Genomic DNA, 18,001 nt, shown 5'->3' on the forward strand with positions numbered 1-18,001 from the left:
AAAAGACCTGATGTCAGGCTGTTTGAGAAATGAGTTAACCAAAGTTGAACCACTTTTCATTGGCATGGAACTCCTCAGAGCCCCAGACCTTTTCTCACTTTATGGTAATAGCAAAATAGCACCAGTAATCACCTGCAGGCATTTACCACTTTCTCTGAGCCAGGGAATATGACATGTGTTTAAAGCATTAGTTCATTTTTGCAGCCATCTAGGAAGTATCTGGTGTGATTATCTCCATTTTGCAGGCCAGGAAATAAGGTCTTAGAGTTTATAGCCATGCTTCTTTGAACATGCCTGATCAAGTTTCATTTCAGAAGCTAAGCGGAGTACGGTCTGGTTAATACTTGGATGGAAGAAAATCCAGGCCGAGGAGTTGAATAACTGGCTGAAGGTACCAAGAACAGCCAATAAAGGGCAGGACTGGGATTCCTGTGTTTCTGAGTCTTAAGCCTGATCCAACTTGTCTCTTCCTTAGAAGAAGAGCATGACTGTACAAATTTCCAGTCTTGTTTTCATGCCTTCTCTGTAAGTTGAATGGATGGCATTTGAGAAAGGCAAGTGACCTCAAAGGAGGTTGGCCCTGGCCTTATGTTTTTCCTCCCCATACAAGGCAAAATAAATACAGGTGAACTAGGCAGAGGAGGGGAAGGTGCTCCGGATCGAGAAGGAAACAGCTTTCAAGCCTTTGCTTTTGACACGGCCTGAAATACTGTCTAAAGGATCAGGCCACAGCAGACTGATAAAGGCCAAGATGCATACTGCTTCCTTGGGGCTGTCACGGGACCCCAATAGCTTAGTTTTTCATAGGCAGGAGAAGGAGGGGTATGCCTTTCAAATTAGTAGGTCTGTCATGTTCCAAATTGTTTGCATTTCTGAAAATGGGATTTGACTTGTGAACAATTATTATCCAATGCAGGATATGAAATCTGCTTCTTTCAAGTCAACAGCCTGGTAGTAAGGGGATTCTCATTAAACACAGATCTCTTCCCCAGGATGGGACTATTGTATCCCCAGATTCCAATCCAAATTGTTTTTGAGCTCTGGAGCGTTTGTCAAATTTCTTCTTCATTTCTTTAAGTCTTGAGAAGCATTTCATGTCCTGATTTGAGGGTGTTTGTCTCCCAGCAAGATGTCTGTCCAGCAGTAGTGCTAAGTGCCCAGGTCATCAGTGCAGCACTCCAGAACTTACGGGCAACTCAACTCCTGGAGCTTCACCCAAGACCTAGTAAATCAAGGTATCCCAAGCAGTAGGTGCTCACATCCTCCTAATGCAAAGACCCTTTCCCTAGTGGTCCTTATCCCTGTCATACCCACTTGCTCATGTACCCTGCAGCTCCCCAGTTATCCCTCGACTCCATTTTCTTCTCTCTGTCCTATACCTACACCAGTTGAACACTATCTGTGTTCAAGAGCATTATAATTGGTGTCCCCAACCCCAGTCCAGATTTCCACAGTCTAGTTCCCATTGAGAAGTCAGAAGGCAAAACTGACACCCTTGTCTAGGTGTTTGTCACCTGCTGTTGTCCTGTTGAGGTCAGTAGAGAGCTCTACCCCACCTCTTGGGACAGATCTTGCATTCCTACTGTAGGACCCAGCAGTGGACAGGGAATGAAGAAGATAGTTGGTTCTGAAAACAGCTTTTCCTGCCCTCCACCCCCAGGGAACAATGTGTCCATTGGCATCAGACATACTCTCAATTCACAGTACCTCCTCTAGTGGATGAATTCCTCACTTGGACATCCATGACCAAGTTCTGAAAGGTATGACAATACTCAGTCAAGTGTTTGGAGAATTAAGCAACACAACAAATGTGAAGGGTCAGAATTCTGGCACGTAGTAGGGAATTAATACATTAATTATAGCCACCACTTGACCTAGTCACCCAAGTAGTTAATTCAAAGACTCAACTCAGAAAATTCCTTAGTCCCACTGCTCACTCTGCTGGGAAAGTTGAAAACAAATTCTGTTCCCTAAAAGGCCAATCCCCCAGACTTATGATCAACAACTCAACTGTATTTAATCTCCTCAGAAGGACTATGTTCCTCCCCATGTACACCAGCGATACTTCCAGAATTAATTTTATTGTGTTTTGTTTTTGCCACCTTGCTTTTGTAGTCTCTTCGATGAATTTGCCTTTCCTGAGATGTGTCTGATAGAAGAATTTCCCTAAAAACAAATAACTGGAAGTGAGCAAAGGCATGGCACATTGTCCAATGACTGCCTAAGCATGGACACCGCATCCAAGTGCATGCACATGTGCACACACACGCTACAAGACACACCTCTACACTAGAGATTACACAGACTTATAGGTACCAGTCAGGGAAGACACACACATAACTGGGTCACATACAAACACTGGGACTCTCTGTCCCTTTGTTATGTAATGTTGAGTTTGACAACACCTGGATAAAGAGCCAGAAAAAGCAATACGATACCTTTTGGTGACTTAAGCGTCGCCACTGCCCAGTCACCATCAGAATTTCCTAAAAAAATAACAATCAAGAGATGCTGATCTGGTTGTCAGGAAGCCCATGCTTGTGGTACCCTCACACCCCTGGATGCTGTCTGAACTACAGCATTCAAGGAATCTGGCCTCAGGGGACCCAGGGAACAAGGAGGGAACCAGTGTGAGCTTGCAATAGATATGTACCTGTTCTTCCAAGACCTAACAGGACATCAAGAGACATGCCCTGAACATCCAAGGCAGCAGCAGCAGAGGAAGGGGTATCAGACAGTAGTCTGGTTCTAGTTTCAACTCACTATGGAAGGTCGGTTTGGACGCAAGTGGAGAAGATGGGGAATTTGCTTCCCATTTGCTGCAGATATTCTTCTGGAATAGGAGGCTGCATCATTGTTCAGTCATGCTCCAAGCCCATGATCAGAGCATGCCCTCCTGCCCATGGTGTTAAATGCTGCATTGTGTACGTACCTCACCACAATGCCCAAGTGTGAAAGATACTGTTGAAAGAGTGAGAGAATTTACTCTTCTCCAGAGTCACTTTTCCTTAAGTAGGGAAATCCCCCCAAAGCAAAACGGATCAAGCTTGTTCTCTGAGAATCCCATAATGAAAAGTAAACCATTGCTTTACAGAACAGGTGTGGGGCTGGAATTTGAGTTATAAATCAGGTTTTCCAAATCTAATTCCAGATGTACCCAGTAGCCCCTGCGGGAGTGGTCTCATTAACAGAGCTTCTCGTAATATAAACATACTTCTCATAAAATCAACAAATATATGAAGAACTCTGAGTGTACCCCACTCCTTCATTAACAGTCTTTTGTAAAATTGAGTTTAATTTAAAGTGGGACAACCTCTGCCTATGAAAGCCTCGTCCCATTGGCTGAAAGCCTGACCAATCAGTGAGTGCTTCTGGCTCTCCTTTTCTTTCCTAGGAACCTACTTGGGCAGACCAAGTCTTGAACACTTTCTACACTATTTCCAGAGACCTAACAGGCTGCCAGCTGAGAAGAGATTCAGAGAACAGCCTGTGACCGGAATGATTATAGAGCACAGATTTGGCCCCATTTAAACATTTCTGGTTGGCCTCCCCGGTATGCCAAAGAACTTTCAAATTGCCATGTACCCCCTGGGGATCCAAACCCTACACCCTCATCACTCAAACAGAGAGGAACTTGGAGTGACAGGAGTGAGTTAAAGCTCACTGCCCTGCCTGCTATGCTTTGCCATGTCTTCTCCCCACAACCGAGGGTGATCTGGAAATAGGTATAAGGCCCCAGATCTTCCTTTGCTCATGGACACCAGTCTGACCAACCTCCAAGTCACAGGCTCCAAGAAAGTCATCCTCCCCATGAATCAAATTTCTCCATTTGCCTTTAAGGCAGGACCCAGTCTTTTGTCACCTTTCCCCATTGTCCAAGCCAGGGTATAGGTCTGACCAGGCAGTAACACATTTTCTTCTATGAATCCATTAACAATGAGTATATTTAATAAGATGACAGGTGCATGGGCTCCCAAACAGGTACGACAGGAAACCTCAGAATCCTAGGACCACGGGTCAGGGCAGATGGGAGATAAAGTCGGTCTGCAGGCAACTTCCTGTTTATGTGTGATGTCCACTGGGAATTATATAATAGGATGGTATTTTCCCTGCTCTAGAGATAGGAGTACTCCCTCTCTGAAGGATCCCTTCAGGGACATTTCTGCCTTACTAACATTGTGCTATGAAGAGGCACATCTGTCCTCACCATATACTTGCCCAGTACACGGTGACTGGGTTCATGGAAGGGCAATACATAACCATGTCAACCTATAAGGCACATTTCTCAGCTGCAACCTTGAACGGAAACATCTCCAAACTGTGAAGGGAGTCAGGTGAGTGACACGTCCTCATTGGGGGTGCATCTGCACCCCATTTCTTGCAGACTTAGGTGGAGACAGTGAAGTGGCTTGGGCTGGCTTTGCTGATAGTTAAGGTTGCAGAAAAGTCATTTGTTGTTTGTTCTTCTTCTTGTTTGTGTTTTTACCAGATCCCTAATGTGAGCTAACTTGCAGCATGTGTATCTTTCCCAAACTGACGTAAAGAATATGGATTCTGCTCTCTCCCTCAGATCAAAATGCATGCCTATCAAGGTCCTGATGTATCTGGGGAACTAGTAGGGAGTGACTGGCAGGCAGAGCTTCTGGAAGGGAAAATGTGATGGGCTGTAGAAGCTACTACACATGAAGAACTTTTCCTGAGCTGAATCATTGGCTCCATCTGAGCCATTCACTGTATGTGGTTATGAATTCCTCTACACAGGAGAAACTGAGACCAAAAACCTGATAGTTTCTAAAATCATTTATAATGTTTGAGTCCTAACCAATTTTAGTTTCATGCACATTCTTCCTTCTCACTGGTCACCTCAGGTTCTGACTTGACATGATAACTGTCACATTTCAATCCACTGGCTTTACAGTGGGCACTGATAGTTTGAAATGCCCCATATGGTGCTGTGATACTGTAGATGGGGTTAGCCAGGTCCATACCTCAGTGTCACCTATAGTCAAGGGACATCAAATTTAGTACCTGGAGAAGAAATAAATGAACACATGAATGAATGAATGAATGAATGAATGATATCTCATTCCAGCATGCTTTCCCCCACAGAGTCCTGTGTGGCTCAGCGCCTGACATTTCCCCCTTGTTTACTAGTCTTTTGCCAATAGCTTAGCAGTGAGCCCCTGGGAACAGGCCAGTCCACTGTCACATGTCTGAGATGACCAAATGGTGTGTTGAGACCCTGAAGTCTAAACAAAGAAAGTTTGAAGTATGAAAGGGGCGATTTCAATAAAGCAGCAAAAACAGAAGGAGAGAGAGACAAAGGCAGACAGGTTTGGGGATCTACATCAGAGTTAAAAAGAAGCTTATGATCTTTTTTTAAAAATCTGATCTCCCACCAGCACGGGCAGGATGTGTGTGTGATGTTTCAGCCCCACAGTTATTCTGATAACTAGAAGAGGTGGAATGGTTTAATATTACAATTATAAAAATTAGAGTGCCGTTGGGGACCACTCAGTTCTGCTCGTTGCTTATCCTGTGAAGTAGAAATCTAGGCATTTCAGGGGCTGACTCAGCGGCACACAGCTAGGTAAGGGCAGAGCCAGGACTAGAATGGAGCACCTGGTAGATAAGCATCTGATACTTTGGATATTAAAGCTTTCAAGGTGGATTTATTTTCTAGGGGTCTTTTCTAAGTTGGCAGTTAACACTAGAGGTTGGCTAGGCCTCCCTTGTCCACTGGATTGGAAGTTTTCACACAGTGAGCTCCAGGGGGTGGCAGATCATTTTAAACAGCCTGGCCCCTGGGTGGTAATGATCCTCTAATGAAATGCATTTCCCCACTCACACCAAGTTTGCATTACACCTTAACAAAGAACCTTTGAAAGAACATTTATTATGGGATTTGCATTTCACTGATGCAGGCAGATGCTGGAGTTCTGGGGGGTCACCTTGTCAGCCACAAACTGACACTCCACTCAAAGGAGATGCACCAGATCACCCACCACTCAGTTCAATCCCAAGAACTCCACCATCGTCTAAGGACGGGAAGGGAAGCCTGTTAGCCATTTACTAGACTGGGGCAAAAACCCCAAGAGAGATCCTTCCATTTTCTATAAGATACAAAGATGATTTTTTAAAATCCAGCTAGTCTCTGATTCTTGCCAATGGCAAATTCATTCATTCATGCAAAAAAATACTTCAGCAGTTCCTGGTTGCAGAAGAAAGGGTTACATAGGGAGTGTCAAACGTATTTTCATATTGAAAATTTCATTCCAAATGCTCTGCAGGCATTTCTTGTCTAAAGCAACCCTGCAGAAATCTCGGGGAGGATCAAGGAGCTGTGTTGGAACATTCATCAATTATTTACCCTAAGAGCTACTAAGGATCTGGTTTGTGTGGAGGTCTAAGTTAAATAAATGGGTTGCATGGAATAATTTGACCAGTTCTCAAAGAAATAAAACACATCTGGGTTGATTATTTTTAATGTCTAAAGAAGAATCCCATAAACAACAGATGTTATTTATCACCAAATTGCAGGGTTCAGAAAGGGAGGTGGGACCAGAATAGCATTTGCAGGTTGCTGCAGCTGTGTGAGCAGTGAAGACATTCTCACCTGCTCTCCTGGGCAATAGTACTTCTCCCTTCCTTGTAAAATGTGGGTGCTTAGGATGCAAGTGTTATTCAAGAACAATGGGGAATCAAAAATATCGATGGCTATAGAACATAAGAGGGGGTGATTTCTCTTTTCCCCAGGCCTGGGGGAGACAGAGAAATAAAGTATGAGACTTGGATAACTTCTAGGGAAAGCTTTACCAGGCAGGAGATTTAGAGAAGCCGGTGTCGTCTATTAAACATGTCACCTTGGTACTATACACTTGGCTCAATCTCTTCTAATTATTCCATCCTGAAGGCCTAGGCAATTGGGGAACAGGAGCTCTTCACCTTCTGATACAAACATTAGTCACCTAGCCTGTCTCTGGCCTTATGTGAGGTACCAATACACTTGTTTTATGAGTATTATTATTATTAGCAACCTTAGATACCACAAATATCAGAGCCACATAGTAGTGTCTAAACTTTGAGTTTTGGGATTAGGATATTTCATAGCTGAATCAATCAAAGAGTTTCTGTTATCTCATCTCTAGTGAGGGTCTGGTAGAAAAGAAGATGAACAATTGCTTAGAAAAGATAGTATATCTGTGGCATCCTCTACTGTCCAAACAATTGCTTAGAAAAGATAGTATATCTGTGGCATCCTCTATCTGTCCAATGTTTCTTGAAAGCAAAACTATATGAGGATAAATGAGTAAGTCCTGGAAGTGGCCAGAAGAGCAGAAAGAGCTCTCCCAATAAATCAAATGGAATTTTAGGCAAAGGGAGTTGTTCTATGACTCAAAGATCCTGGTAGTCAATCTTTTAGTGAAGGAGAAGAGTCTTCTGTAAAGAGAATATTTAAAGATAATGAAGACCTTTCAGGGAGACCCAAGATGAGCCTGAGAGAAGAAAGAACCAAGAAAGGAGTCAGTCTGCATGGCTGCTCACAAGAGAGTGGGGAATCTGGGAAAAAGAGATATTATGAATGGTGGGACTTAGCTTGTTTCACTTGAAAAGTCTCTGTTTGCCCATTTTATAAACTGGAAAACTGAGGACTCCTGGGGGTTGAATGCTGCACATGGTAGAAGCTATGTGGTAGAGCCAGGATTTGAGTTCATATCTGTCTGGCTCTTTTCAGCTCCTCAAAAAATAAACTCAGAGAAGGGGCAGGTTAAATGGTAAGGCAGACTTAAAAACCTCTCCTCAAAAACAGGACTAGAAAACAAAACCCACAGGATGTAACAAGAAGGAAACAAATTTTCTGTGTCTAGAGTGAGTAAGAATGTAGAAAGCAGGTGCCAGATTTGGGAGAGGACATGAAGAGAAGCAGTGGAGTTGAGGTCCAGTTCTTCTGAATGCTGACCTGTACTATAGTCCAAGTCAGGAGCCTTCAGCTTTGGCTTCATATTAGAAACTTCTAGACTTTTTAAATTTCACATACATGGGTGTTTAGTCATATATCTCTGTGTACCTTGTACATCCCTGGTACTTGTGGAGGCCAGAAAAGGGTTTCAGATCCCCTGGAACTGGACTTACAGATGGTTATGAGCCACCATGTTGGTGCTGGGAATGAAAGCAGGGCCCTCTAGACGAGCCACTGAGCCATTTCTCCAGCCCCTTTAGCTTTTTTCAAATGTCTGTGTCTGAACTCCACCCTCACCCAGCTCAGTTAAAATCCCCGAGGTTCACTGGGCCCGGGTACTGTTTACTGCACTCAGGTGATGCTGGATCATCTGCACATTGAGAACCTGAGTTGCCCCAACCAAACACAAACCAGGAACTGATGACTTTGCTGTGGCTGTAACTTCATCCAGTGGAATGCGTCTGAGAGCAAAGTGCCATGTTCTGTTCAAGTGGGAGGGAGAGGGGTCCTGGGGTGACAGAGGCGCCTGCACAGTCTCAGCTCTGTTTCCTGCTCTATTGGCTCTGTTGAGTCATCGCTTTAGTTGAGGTTTCTTAATCCAGTCAATGAGTGCTAATTGTGTTTTCTTCCATGGATCAGTGAGACAGCATGCTTAAGAAGTCAAATGTAGTATTGCACACTTGGTAAGAACAACATTTCTAGTAGCTCTAGAGTCTAGACTGCCTTTCCCCAGGAAATGCCACATTCTGAGGGAGAAAGGCTACCTGAGCAAATATTTGTGCTATACATTCACTTCTTGGAGCTGGCAGGGGATGTGTGGGTGATGGAGGTTACCTTGTTAAAAGTCAAGACATTGCTAAAACTAATAGACTAAATTCTACACCTGAGGGTCCTGAGGACTACCTAGGGAAGATGGGGAATGCTAAACGGGGTTAAACATAAGTGGACCACATGAGCATCCCCAGGAAAGAGTCCTAAGTAAACAAGTGCCCCAGAAGACCACACTGCCCACACAGCAAGGCAGGACTCAACCGGTTCAGAGGAAGCAACTGGGGGAGTCCTGATTCTAGATAGATAGACAGATAGGTAGATAGAGAGATGATAGATAGATAGATAGATAGATAGATAGATAGATAGATGACAGATTCATAAATAGACATATATATATATATATACATAGATAGATGATAGTTTCATAGACATACATAGGTATATACATGATACACACACATAGATACACACAAACATAGGCATATACATAGGTAGATACATACATAAATTGGTTTATATATATATACATATATGATAGATATATGATAGCTAGATGATAGACAGACAGATAGATGATAGAAAAGCAGAGAAATAGGTTTAATTAAAAAAAAAAAGAGTAAACAATCTTCTCCATAGGAAGAAGCCAAGTAGAGGAGAAGGAGGGAAAAGAAAACAGATCCACGTAGGATGCCCTTACCGACTGCCTTTAAGGAAGCATACTTGTTGAGCTCTTTGCCTGGAGGCTGCTGTTCATATGGATTAGAAATCTGGCCCAGGTTGGGGTATGAATGTGGGTGTCCCATCTGCTGGAGCAGAGGAGAAGTGGGCACTGCATTGTTCATCTGGGTGGTATCTGAAAATGAAGAGAAAGAGATGGTCATAAACAGAGCAGGACCTTCCAACCACCCCCACCGCCATCACATCCCTCCAGCCTAAAACCCTCCCCAGACTGTGGACATGAGTGGAAGAGCATCAGATAGAATGATAAATGCCAAGTTTCTATCATTGAACAGCTACTTGTGTTGTCAAAACAGTATCGCCGGGCGGTGGTGGTGCAGGCCTTTAATCCCAGCACTCGAGAGGCAGAGCCAGGTGGATCTCGGTGAGTTTGAGGCCAGCCTGGGCTACCAAGTGAGTAGCAAAGCTACACAGAGAAACCCTGTCTCGAAAAACAACAACAACAACAAAAAAAAACCAAACCAAACCAACCAACCAACCAACAAACAAAAACCCCAGTATGTGGGGACAGTAGAGAAATGGCTCAATGGTTAAGAGTCCATTGTGCTTTTGTAGAGAACTTAAGTTTGATTCTCAGCACCTATATTTAGCAGTTCACAAATGCCTGTAACTTCAGCTCCAGGGGCAGACAACATCTCGGGCCAACTCAAGAACTTGTACTCATGTGCACACACTCACACAGGCACACAGAGACTCAGAATTAAAACTAAAATAAATATTTTAAGATAACAAAATTTGGGTATGGAGAAATGGCTGGGTGACATGAGTTCAAATCCCAGCACCTGTGTCAAGAAGGCAGGCATGTACATATTTGCAAGCAGTTCTAGCACTAGTGGGCAGAGACAGGCAAACCCTTGAGGCTTGCCACCCAGCCTAACAGAAACAACCAACTTCTCATTCAACGAGAGACTTTGTCTCAAAGGAATAAAGTGGAAAGGAGAGAGGTGATACCCAATATCTGGCTTCTGCATGTGTGTGCACTGATGTATAAATACACACACACACACACACACACACACACACACACTTAAGAACAAACAGGATTTGTGCAACAAGATGTTCGACTTCAGTAACATTCAATGAAATATAACTCAGAAGAGCTCCTGGAGTCTACCCCTTTGCCAAAAAGCTGAAAAACAGGAGGATTGTAGGCCACCAGTGATGGTGTAAGTGCTGGGAACAGAGGCCTCAGAAGCTTGAGATCTGTGTGCAACCTGATCAGCTGCCATACCTGCAGAAAGGAGCTGGCATGTTGTACTGACATTTACAGGACATGTATATGTGATGCAGACAGTGTCACCTCTGGCAACCAAGCCTACAGAAATATATAATTGCCAGAATGTAGGGATCTTTGCTCAGAAACCCTTTTTGCACCATTTCATTGTATTTTGTTTTTTAATGTAAACTGAAAAAAAAGGAACTACGATTATGGGAATTCACAAAAATATTTCACAATATGCATTCATGAAACTGTTAGGGGGAAAAAGGTTTTAAAGTAAATCCACACTACATGTCTAGGAAGTTTCCAGAGACTGGACAGGAAGCACGTGAGGCAGTACAAATGTTATAGTGTTTATCTTACAAAACAAAAGGCGCCTACTTCTTCACATGAAGGTTTGCTGGCAGAAGCTAAACAAAAGATTATAAAGCACACATATTGAATATTAACTACTTGGGAAGGACTGAAAAGGAAAGGGAATTTTCAGAAAGTTCATCTTTTCAATGCATTGAGATGAGATATGAAGGAAAGCAGAACATGAGTCAGGTGCGGCAGATGAGGAAAGGCACTACAGAGAAGTTACAGGCAGAGAAAAAAGCCGGCAGCTTTGCCACTGAAGGGAAGGTGGCAGGTTCAGGTTCAGACTCAGAACTGGGGAGTGGTCCTTAGTCTCGACATGCATGGCTGGAAAGTACAGCATGAAGGAAGTAGAACAAGATGTGGCAGCAGCAGCTGGCAGAGCCCAACCAGCTTGTTGGTAGACCCCATCTTCACCTTGGCAGCAAGGAGATGAAGTTCAGGCAGAGAGATGGTCAGTCCAGGAGAGTCAATCAGGGCTCAGGCTCAACCAGAGAATCTGGTAGGATCTCTCCAGCTTCAGGAAGCACCTGTGTTCATCAAGATGCACCCTGCTGCCAAGATGCTGGGGCAACCTCATGAGATTCCATTAGCTGGCACTCACACTCACTTCCCAGCTTCTGCAGCGCTTGGCTGCTGACAGCTCACCCAGCTGTGGTATGCAGAGGCTTGCTCTCAGCTGATGGGGCCGCCATGCTGGGCTTGGTACGTTTCACACACCTCACCCTCAACACCTGGGTGGTCTGCAACCAGTGCCCCCTGTCATTCAGGTGCAGAGTACAGCCACTTGCTTCAAGGTGGGGCTGACTATGGAGAGACAGTGGGTGCTCAAGAACTCACCCTGGATTGGGACAGGCTTAGGACTGGGGTTTTCCATAAAGGGTCAGATGGTTTAGACTTTGCAGGTCTCTGTTGCAACTACTCAATCTGCCACTGTAGGGTGAAACTAGCCTGGATATTATACAAAGAAACAGTCGTGTCTATTTTAGTAAAATTTTATTTTCAAAACCAGGTGACACCAGGTTTGGCTCAAGGTCTTTGTTTGATTATCCCTGTCTACACTTTACCTGACACTTTCATTCCTGTATGGCCACTGTGTTCCATTTATGTTTCCCAGTGTGTGCGTGCGTGCGTGTGTGTGTGTGTGTGTGCGTGCGTGCGTGCGTGCGTGCGTGTGTGTGTGTGTGTGTATTCTCTGAAAAGCACTCTCCAAGAGCCATGAACTGAACTCCTACCTCAGGCTCTGCATCTAAACGATGCAATTCATGATATATATGGATATTTTTGTATTCAGAAACCAATGAACCCAGTTGTAAAGAGAGAGGATACCATAACTGCTCCATAAATATAGGGAATATGTTTTTATCACTACACATGTCTGGGCTATCACATAAACCCAGATGTCTAGAGGGAGTGCTGTGAAGTGTAAACCATCTAATCCAGCCTCAGGCTGGCATCCGAAGAGGTAGGGTATCCTGCAGCAGCTTTTGACTGACCCCCAAGACAAACAAGTGATGAGAGGAAAGGTGTTGATGAGATATGGCTTTCACTATGCCCTGGACCCTGAGATGCTCCTACATTTTCCTATGCAGATCCCACCTCCAGAGGGTATGTCTTCTACCCCTGCAAATGTCAGGCCAAGCCAATATTTTCCCAAATGTTGGTCCAGTAGAAAGAGCCTCAGCATACATTGACATCGCCTGATGCTCTCTGTGTTTCTTTGTATGTGTGATGTGATTTCTTTTATTGTACAGCCACTGTGTTTGTAAATTTAGAATCACCATTTCCTTTAATATGCTTCTTCATTTCTATCAGAGTCATACGATGAGCTGCCAATCATATTAACTGTTTGAGTGTGGGCTTGCCTAGAAATCATGAGATAAAGCCTTAAATGTAAGCACATTTGCGTATGTTCTGAGGAAACACTTGCAACAGAAGGGCAGGAGACACAAGGAGGAAATGAAGCAAAGAATGTGAGACCGAGAAAGATACACTGGTGGTGAACTGGTTGAATCCCACTCTGGAATTCTACAGCATGGTGTTGAGTGTCTCCTTCACAATATGTCACCACAGGAACAATGGGGCTCCCTTTGTATTTACATAGCAAGTCTCATCCATTGCTGATTGAGGATCTTTCTTAAAATCTCAACTCTCAGGTGGGACTCAGGTTTGTATCAACACGGCAATTCTCTTGACCCTGCCTTGCTACCAAGCTGCATTAGAAACTTCGAGGTGGAAAGCAGCGGGGGAGGCATAAGAGAGGTTTGCTGACAGATGCAAACATGAACTTTTATAGTCAAATAAAAGGACTAAATTCTGGTATTCATCTCATAGTAGGGTGACTGTTAACAATAATGGATTGTCTAGCTACAAAACCTAAAAGAAAGGATTTTTCATGTTCTTACCATGAAGATATGATAAATGAGTTTACAAATATGTTGATTACCATAATTTAATTATTACATGGTATAATCCATGTATCAGGGTAACACACTTTACCCCTGGATATGTACAATCATTATGTGTCAATTAAAAGTAAGATAAAATAAAGCTTCAAAGACAGACTGAGTGGTGCATAAGGGAAGCCCAAGGACATAAGGAAACTGACTAATGACTCAGTGCCAGGTATTTTGTGCCCCCCACTGAAGAGATCTCAAACAGTAGCTTGTCTAGTTAGAACTGACACCCTCAAAGTCAGTCTTCTGTCCCCTCTGTCCCTGCATCCTGGACCCTCATCACTATACGGAAATCCTATTTCTAAGCTCACCAGGGAATGCTAACCACTTCATTAAAGGAGGAAAGAGCCTGTAGAGATGCTCCTCACAGGACATCTTGGGACAGCTTTTATATTATTAAACAGAATACTTAATATTCCTTTACAGAGCATTTGCTCTTAGATTATTTCTGCTAAGTTTTGTGCTACCTCAAGGGCACTGAGTGGTTATTGAACGTAAGTAGGTATGACGGAGAGGGCCCACTAAAATGAACCCTCTCTAAAGAAGAAACGAGGCTGCCCCGAGTCATGATTCTGCTTCACATTCAGAAACTTAGGAAGTGACTTCCTGGCAGATTTCGATAGCCATTTTGTGCTAGCTTCCAGGCACCAGATATTCAGAAATATTAAAATTGTAACCCTCAGGGAAGCCATCAAGACCTGTTAAACAGACATTTGTGGCTGGGTTTTCCTGGACAAAAAGATAGGTTAGACCTCATAGCCTGCGATCTGTTAAATTCCCCCAAATGTACCCAGCAAAAGAGACCCAAAACAGGCCTATGAAAGGAAACCCCAGGCTAACGTATAAGTAAAACAGACCAGCAGTGTGAAGAATGCAAAGCATGGGAGATTACGCCCAAGATGGGAAAAAAAGTATAAATGTGTGCGTGCATATGTTATCTGTAGCTGTGTGTACAAATACACACTTATCCTACATCTATACTGTATGCAGACATAATTTCTTTTGCAGAGTTATGGCCATAGAGGAACCCAGTAGCACTAGTGGTGTCTTTCTCGTGGAAGGGTAATTGGATTTCTCTTCTAGCTTAGCTCAGAGAGATCTCATGCACCTGCATTGGAACAGACTCTGTGCAACCCAACAAGAAAATTCCACACCCTTATAATGTTACAGCTCATTACAGCCCTTAAAAAGACTACAGAGCCTTTGCTGTTCTATGACGCTAACCATATTCCATCAACAACCTCCATTAGCATGCAGGACGCCATTGACACCCCTGCACTTTTCTCCTAAGACAGAAAGGGCCCTCGTGTACCTAACAGTCATTTTTAAAGAAAGCTGGGGCATAATTACTCTAATTGGAGGCATCTAGTATTCTTACCCCGAGGTAACCATCTTGGAAGTACCATTATTATGTGGTATATCTTAGTCATTCAATAGAAATAAGGTGCATGCAATTCAGATCATGCCAGTTAGGGTAAAAAATGCTCAGTTACAAGCACAGAGAGGGTGTTCTGAGCTTCTGTGTGGGAGACAAATGATGGCCAGTGGTTCATTTGAATTGAATGACAACAGAAAGAACCCCAGAACATTTTGTAGGGAGGAATGGCATGAAAATATACAAGAGGGTCCAAGCATGCTGCTTTGATGATACTCAGGAACTAGCTTCTCAAATGCTGTCTCTCTGGCTTGCACTGTCATCTCTACCAGCAAAGTTTGTGTGCATGTTCATGTTGACATGCAGGTGTGGGTGTGCATGGGGAGGCCAGGGGTCAGAGGTCAGCATCAGGTGTGTCATCCACTACTCTCTACTCTATTGTTGAGACAGGGCTTCTCACTGAACCTGGAGCTTGTGGACTTGGCTTGAGTAGTTATCCAGGGCATCCTGTCTCCAGCTCCCCAGTCCTGGGACGGTAGGTTCATGCTGCTCAGCCCATCTTTTCTACTTAGAGACACAGGAATCAGACTCAGGCCCTGGTGCTCACATGGTAAGCACTTCTTTGACTGACAGTCTCCTCAGCCTCTGTTAACTTTTGTTGGAGGATAGATGTTTAAAATTTTTCTGTGGATGAATGTTTTGTCTGCATGAAAATATGTGTACCGTGTGTATGCCTCATACTCAAGGAGGCCAGGACAGAGTGTCAATACCATGGAACTGGAGTTACAGGCAGTTGTGAACCACTAGGTGGGTGCTGCAAATCAACCCTTGGTCCCCCAAAGAAACAAGTGCTCTTAAGTGCTGAGCCATCTCTCCAGACACTAATGTAAGTAGTTTTAAATCTACTAAAATACTTACAGTATGGTACAGAAACATCCACTACTGCCCTCGACCCAGTTTCTCTATTATGAACATGTCCTTTTGGGATGTTTGTTACAATCAGTGAGCCAATATTGATAGGTCACTAACAAAAGCTCACACTTCATTAGGGTTCCCTTCACTCTTACTAATGTCCTTTTAGAATCCCATTTCAGCACCACACTAAACTAAATCATGTCTCCTTCATCTCCTTTGGCCATGACAGTTTCCTTAGACTGCGCTTTTTTTTTTTTTTTTTTTTTTTCCCAACACAGTGTTTCTCTGTGTAGCTTTGCACCTTTCCTGGAACTCACTCTGTAGACCAGGCTGGCCTTGAACTCACAGAGATCCGCCTACCTCTGCCTCCCTAGTGCTGGGATTAAAGGCATGCGCCCCAACAACTGCCTGGCTAGACTGTGCATTTTTTATGCCTTTGATGGTTTTGAGGATCATGGTCAGGTGGGCACCTTGTCTAATGTCAGTTAAAAGAAATATGTCTCATGTCTTCCTTGTGATTCAGTCAGGGTTATTGGCTCATGAGAGGAACAGCACAGAGGCAGACACTGTCGTCATAGCACATCAAGGACGCACAAGATGAGGTCTTGTTGCTGAGATGTTCCTTTTTATAACCAACACAGTTGGCAGTGCTCACTGGGCTTCTCCACTGGTGACTTTCTCCACTTCTCCTCCTTTTCACGTCCCCCTTTACTCTCTGGAAGGAAGCAGATGTGCATTGTCAACACTTAAGGAGCAGGCGTGGATGCTGCACCTCCGCAGAGGAGATGTAATACACGAGGCGTTTGGAACTCATGTCGTTTCCACTCCGTCTTCATTCCTATCATTGCACACATGAAGTGTCGCACGCCTGGGGTTATACCACAAAATACTTTGCTTTGTTGTCTTCCTCAGTTTGCCACTTTGCTATACTTTCATCTTTTTATGTTTGGGGGGCATTGTTTATTTCTTAGTAATGTAATATATTTCTAGGATCATATTATATATTTTTTGTCCTGGCTCAAGGATCATCCACCTCTTCAAGGACTTGGTTCATTTTGCTGGAAAAAAAGTATTAGACACCAAAATTTGTGTATAAGGGAGCTATGGTTACTTTTCATATCACTCTGATGACAGAACAAGAATATTTCCATGTGTGAGGACATAGACATATGCACATATCTATAAATATCTATATATGTAACCACCTTTACCCGTATTAGCCTGTGCATGCATTCATTCTGATGTTCCTAACTATGATTCATTGTCAAGTGCATCACCCTACCTGCTTATCTTAGCTCTCCACCCTGATATTAAACCTGACTCCCTTTGCCCTCCATTATTGATATATGGATATATATATAGATCATGATATATTGTCATATATATATATATATATATATATATATATATATATATATATATAACAATGCTACAATGGACATCGATGTGCAGGCTCTCTGGGCTGTAGATATCACTCTGTGTGCTGTGAATGTGTTGCTCTGATTTGGTTGATAAATAAAACACTGATTGGCCAGTAGCCAGGCAGGAAGTATAGTATAGGCAAGATAAGCAGAGAGGAGAATTCTGGGAACAGAAAGGCTGAGTCAGGAGTCACCAGCCAGACACAGAGGAAGCAAGATACAGATAAGCCATGAGCCACGTGGCAAAGTATAGATTTATAGAAATGGGTTAATTTAAGATGTAAGACTTGGCTAACAAGAAGCCTGAGCCATTAGGCCATACAGCTTTAATTAATATAAGCCTTTGTGTGTTTATTTGGGTCTGAGCGGCTGTGGGCCCGGGCGGGGCTGGAGAAAACTCCAGCTACATCTCTGTGGCATGCTGACCTTGATTTCTTTGTGTTTATACCTGGACTAGTAGAGCAGGATCGATTTTAGTTCCTTTTTTAGTGTCTTGAACAACCTCCATACTGATTTCCAAAGGGGCTACACCAGTTATTTCCACCAAACAATGAGTAAGGATTGTTTTTTCCAGCATCCTCACCAGCATTTGCTGTTGTTTCCTTGATAGTGAGATTCTGACTGGAGTCAGATGGGATTTCAGTGCAGTTTTGATTTACATTTCCCCAATGGCTATGGAGACCGAACATTGTTCATACATTTATTGGCCATTTACTTTTTTGAGATTATAATATAATTACAACATTTTCCTTCCCTTTTCTTTACTCCAAACCCTCCCATATAACCCTC

At 43.4% G+C, this 18,001-nt stretch overlaps 1 protein-coding gene across 2 annotated transcripts in view; it reads right to left on the bottom strand.

The window, feature by feature from the left end:
- Positions 1 to 18,001, bottom strand: part of Shisa9 (shisa family member 9) — a 311,270-nt gene that overhangs the window by 12,457 nt on the left and 280,812 nt on the right. The window contains exons 3-4 of one of the 2 annotated variants that reach the window (XM_059269969.1): positions 9,429 to 9,584; positions 2,439 to 2,486 (exon numbers count right to left, since the gene is read on the bottom strand). In XM_059269969.1, coding sequence (XP_059125952.1) covers positions 2,439 to 2,486; positions 9,429 to 9,584 — 204 coding nt within the window. The remainder of the gene's footprint in view (positions 1 to 2,438; positions 2,487 to 9,428; positions 9,585 to 18,001) is intronic. The other variant, XM_059269970.1, reaches the window with a different exon arrangement.

This window comes from Peromyscus eremicus, chromosome 8a, assembly GCF_949786415.1.
Source record: "Peromyscus eremicus chromosome 8a, PerEre_H2_v1, whole genome shotgun sequence".
NCBI lineage: Eukaryota > Metazoa > Chordata > Mammalia > Rodentia > Cricetidae > Peromyscus > Peromyscus eremicus.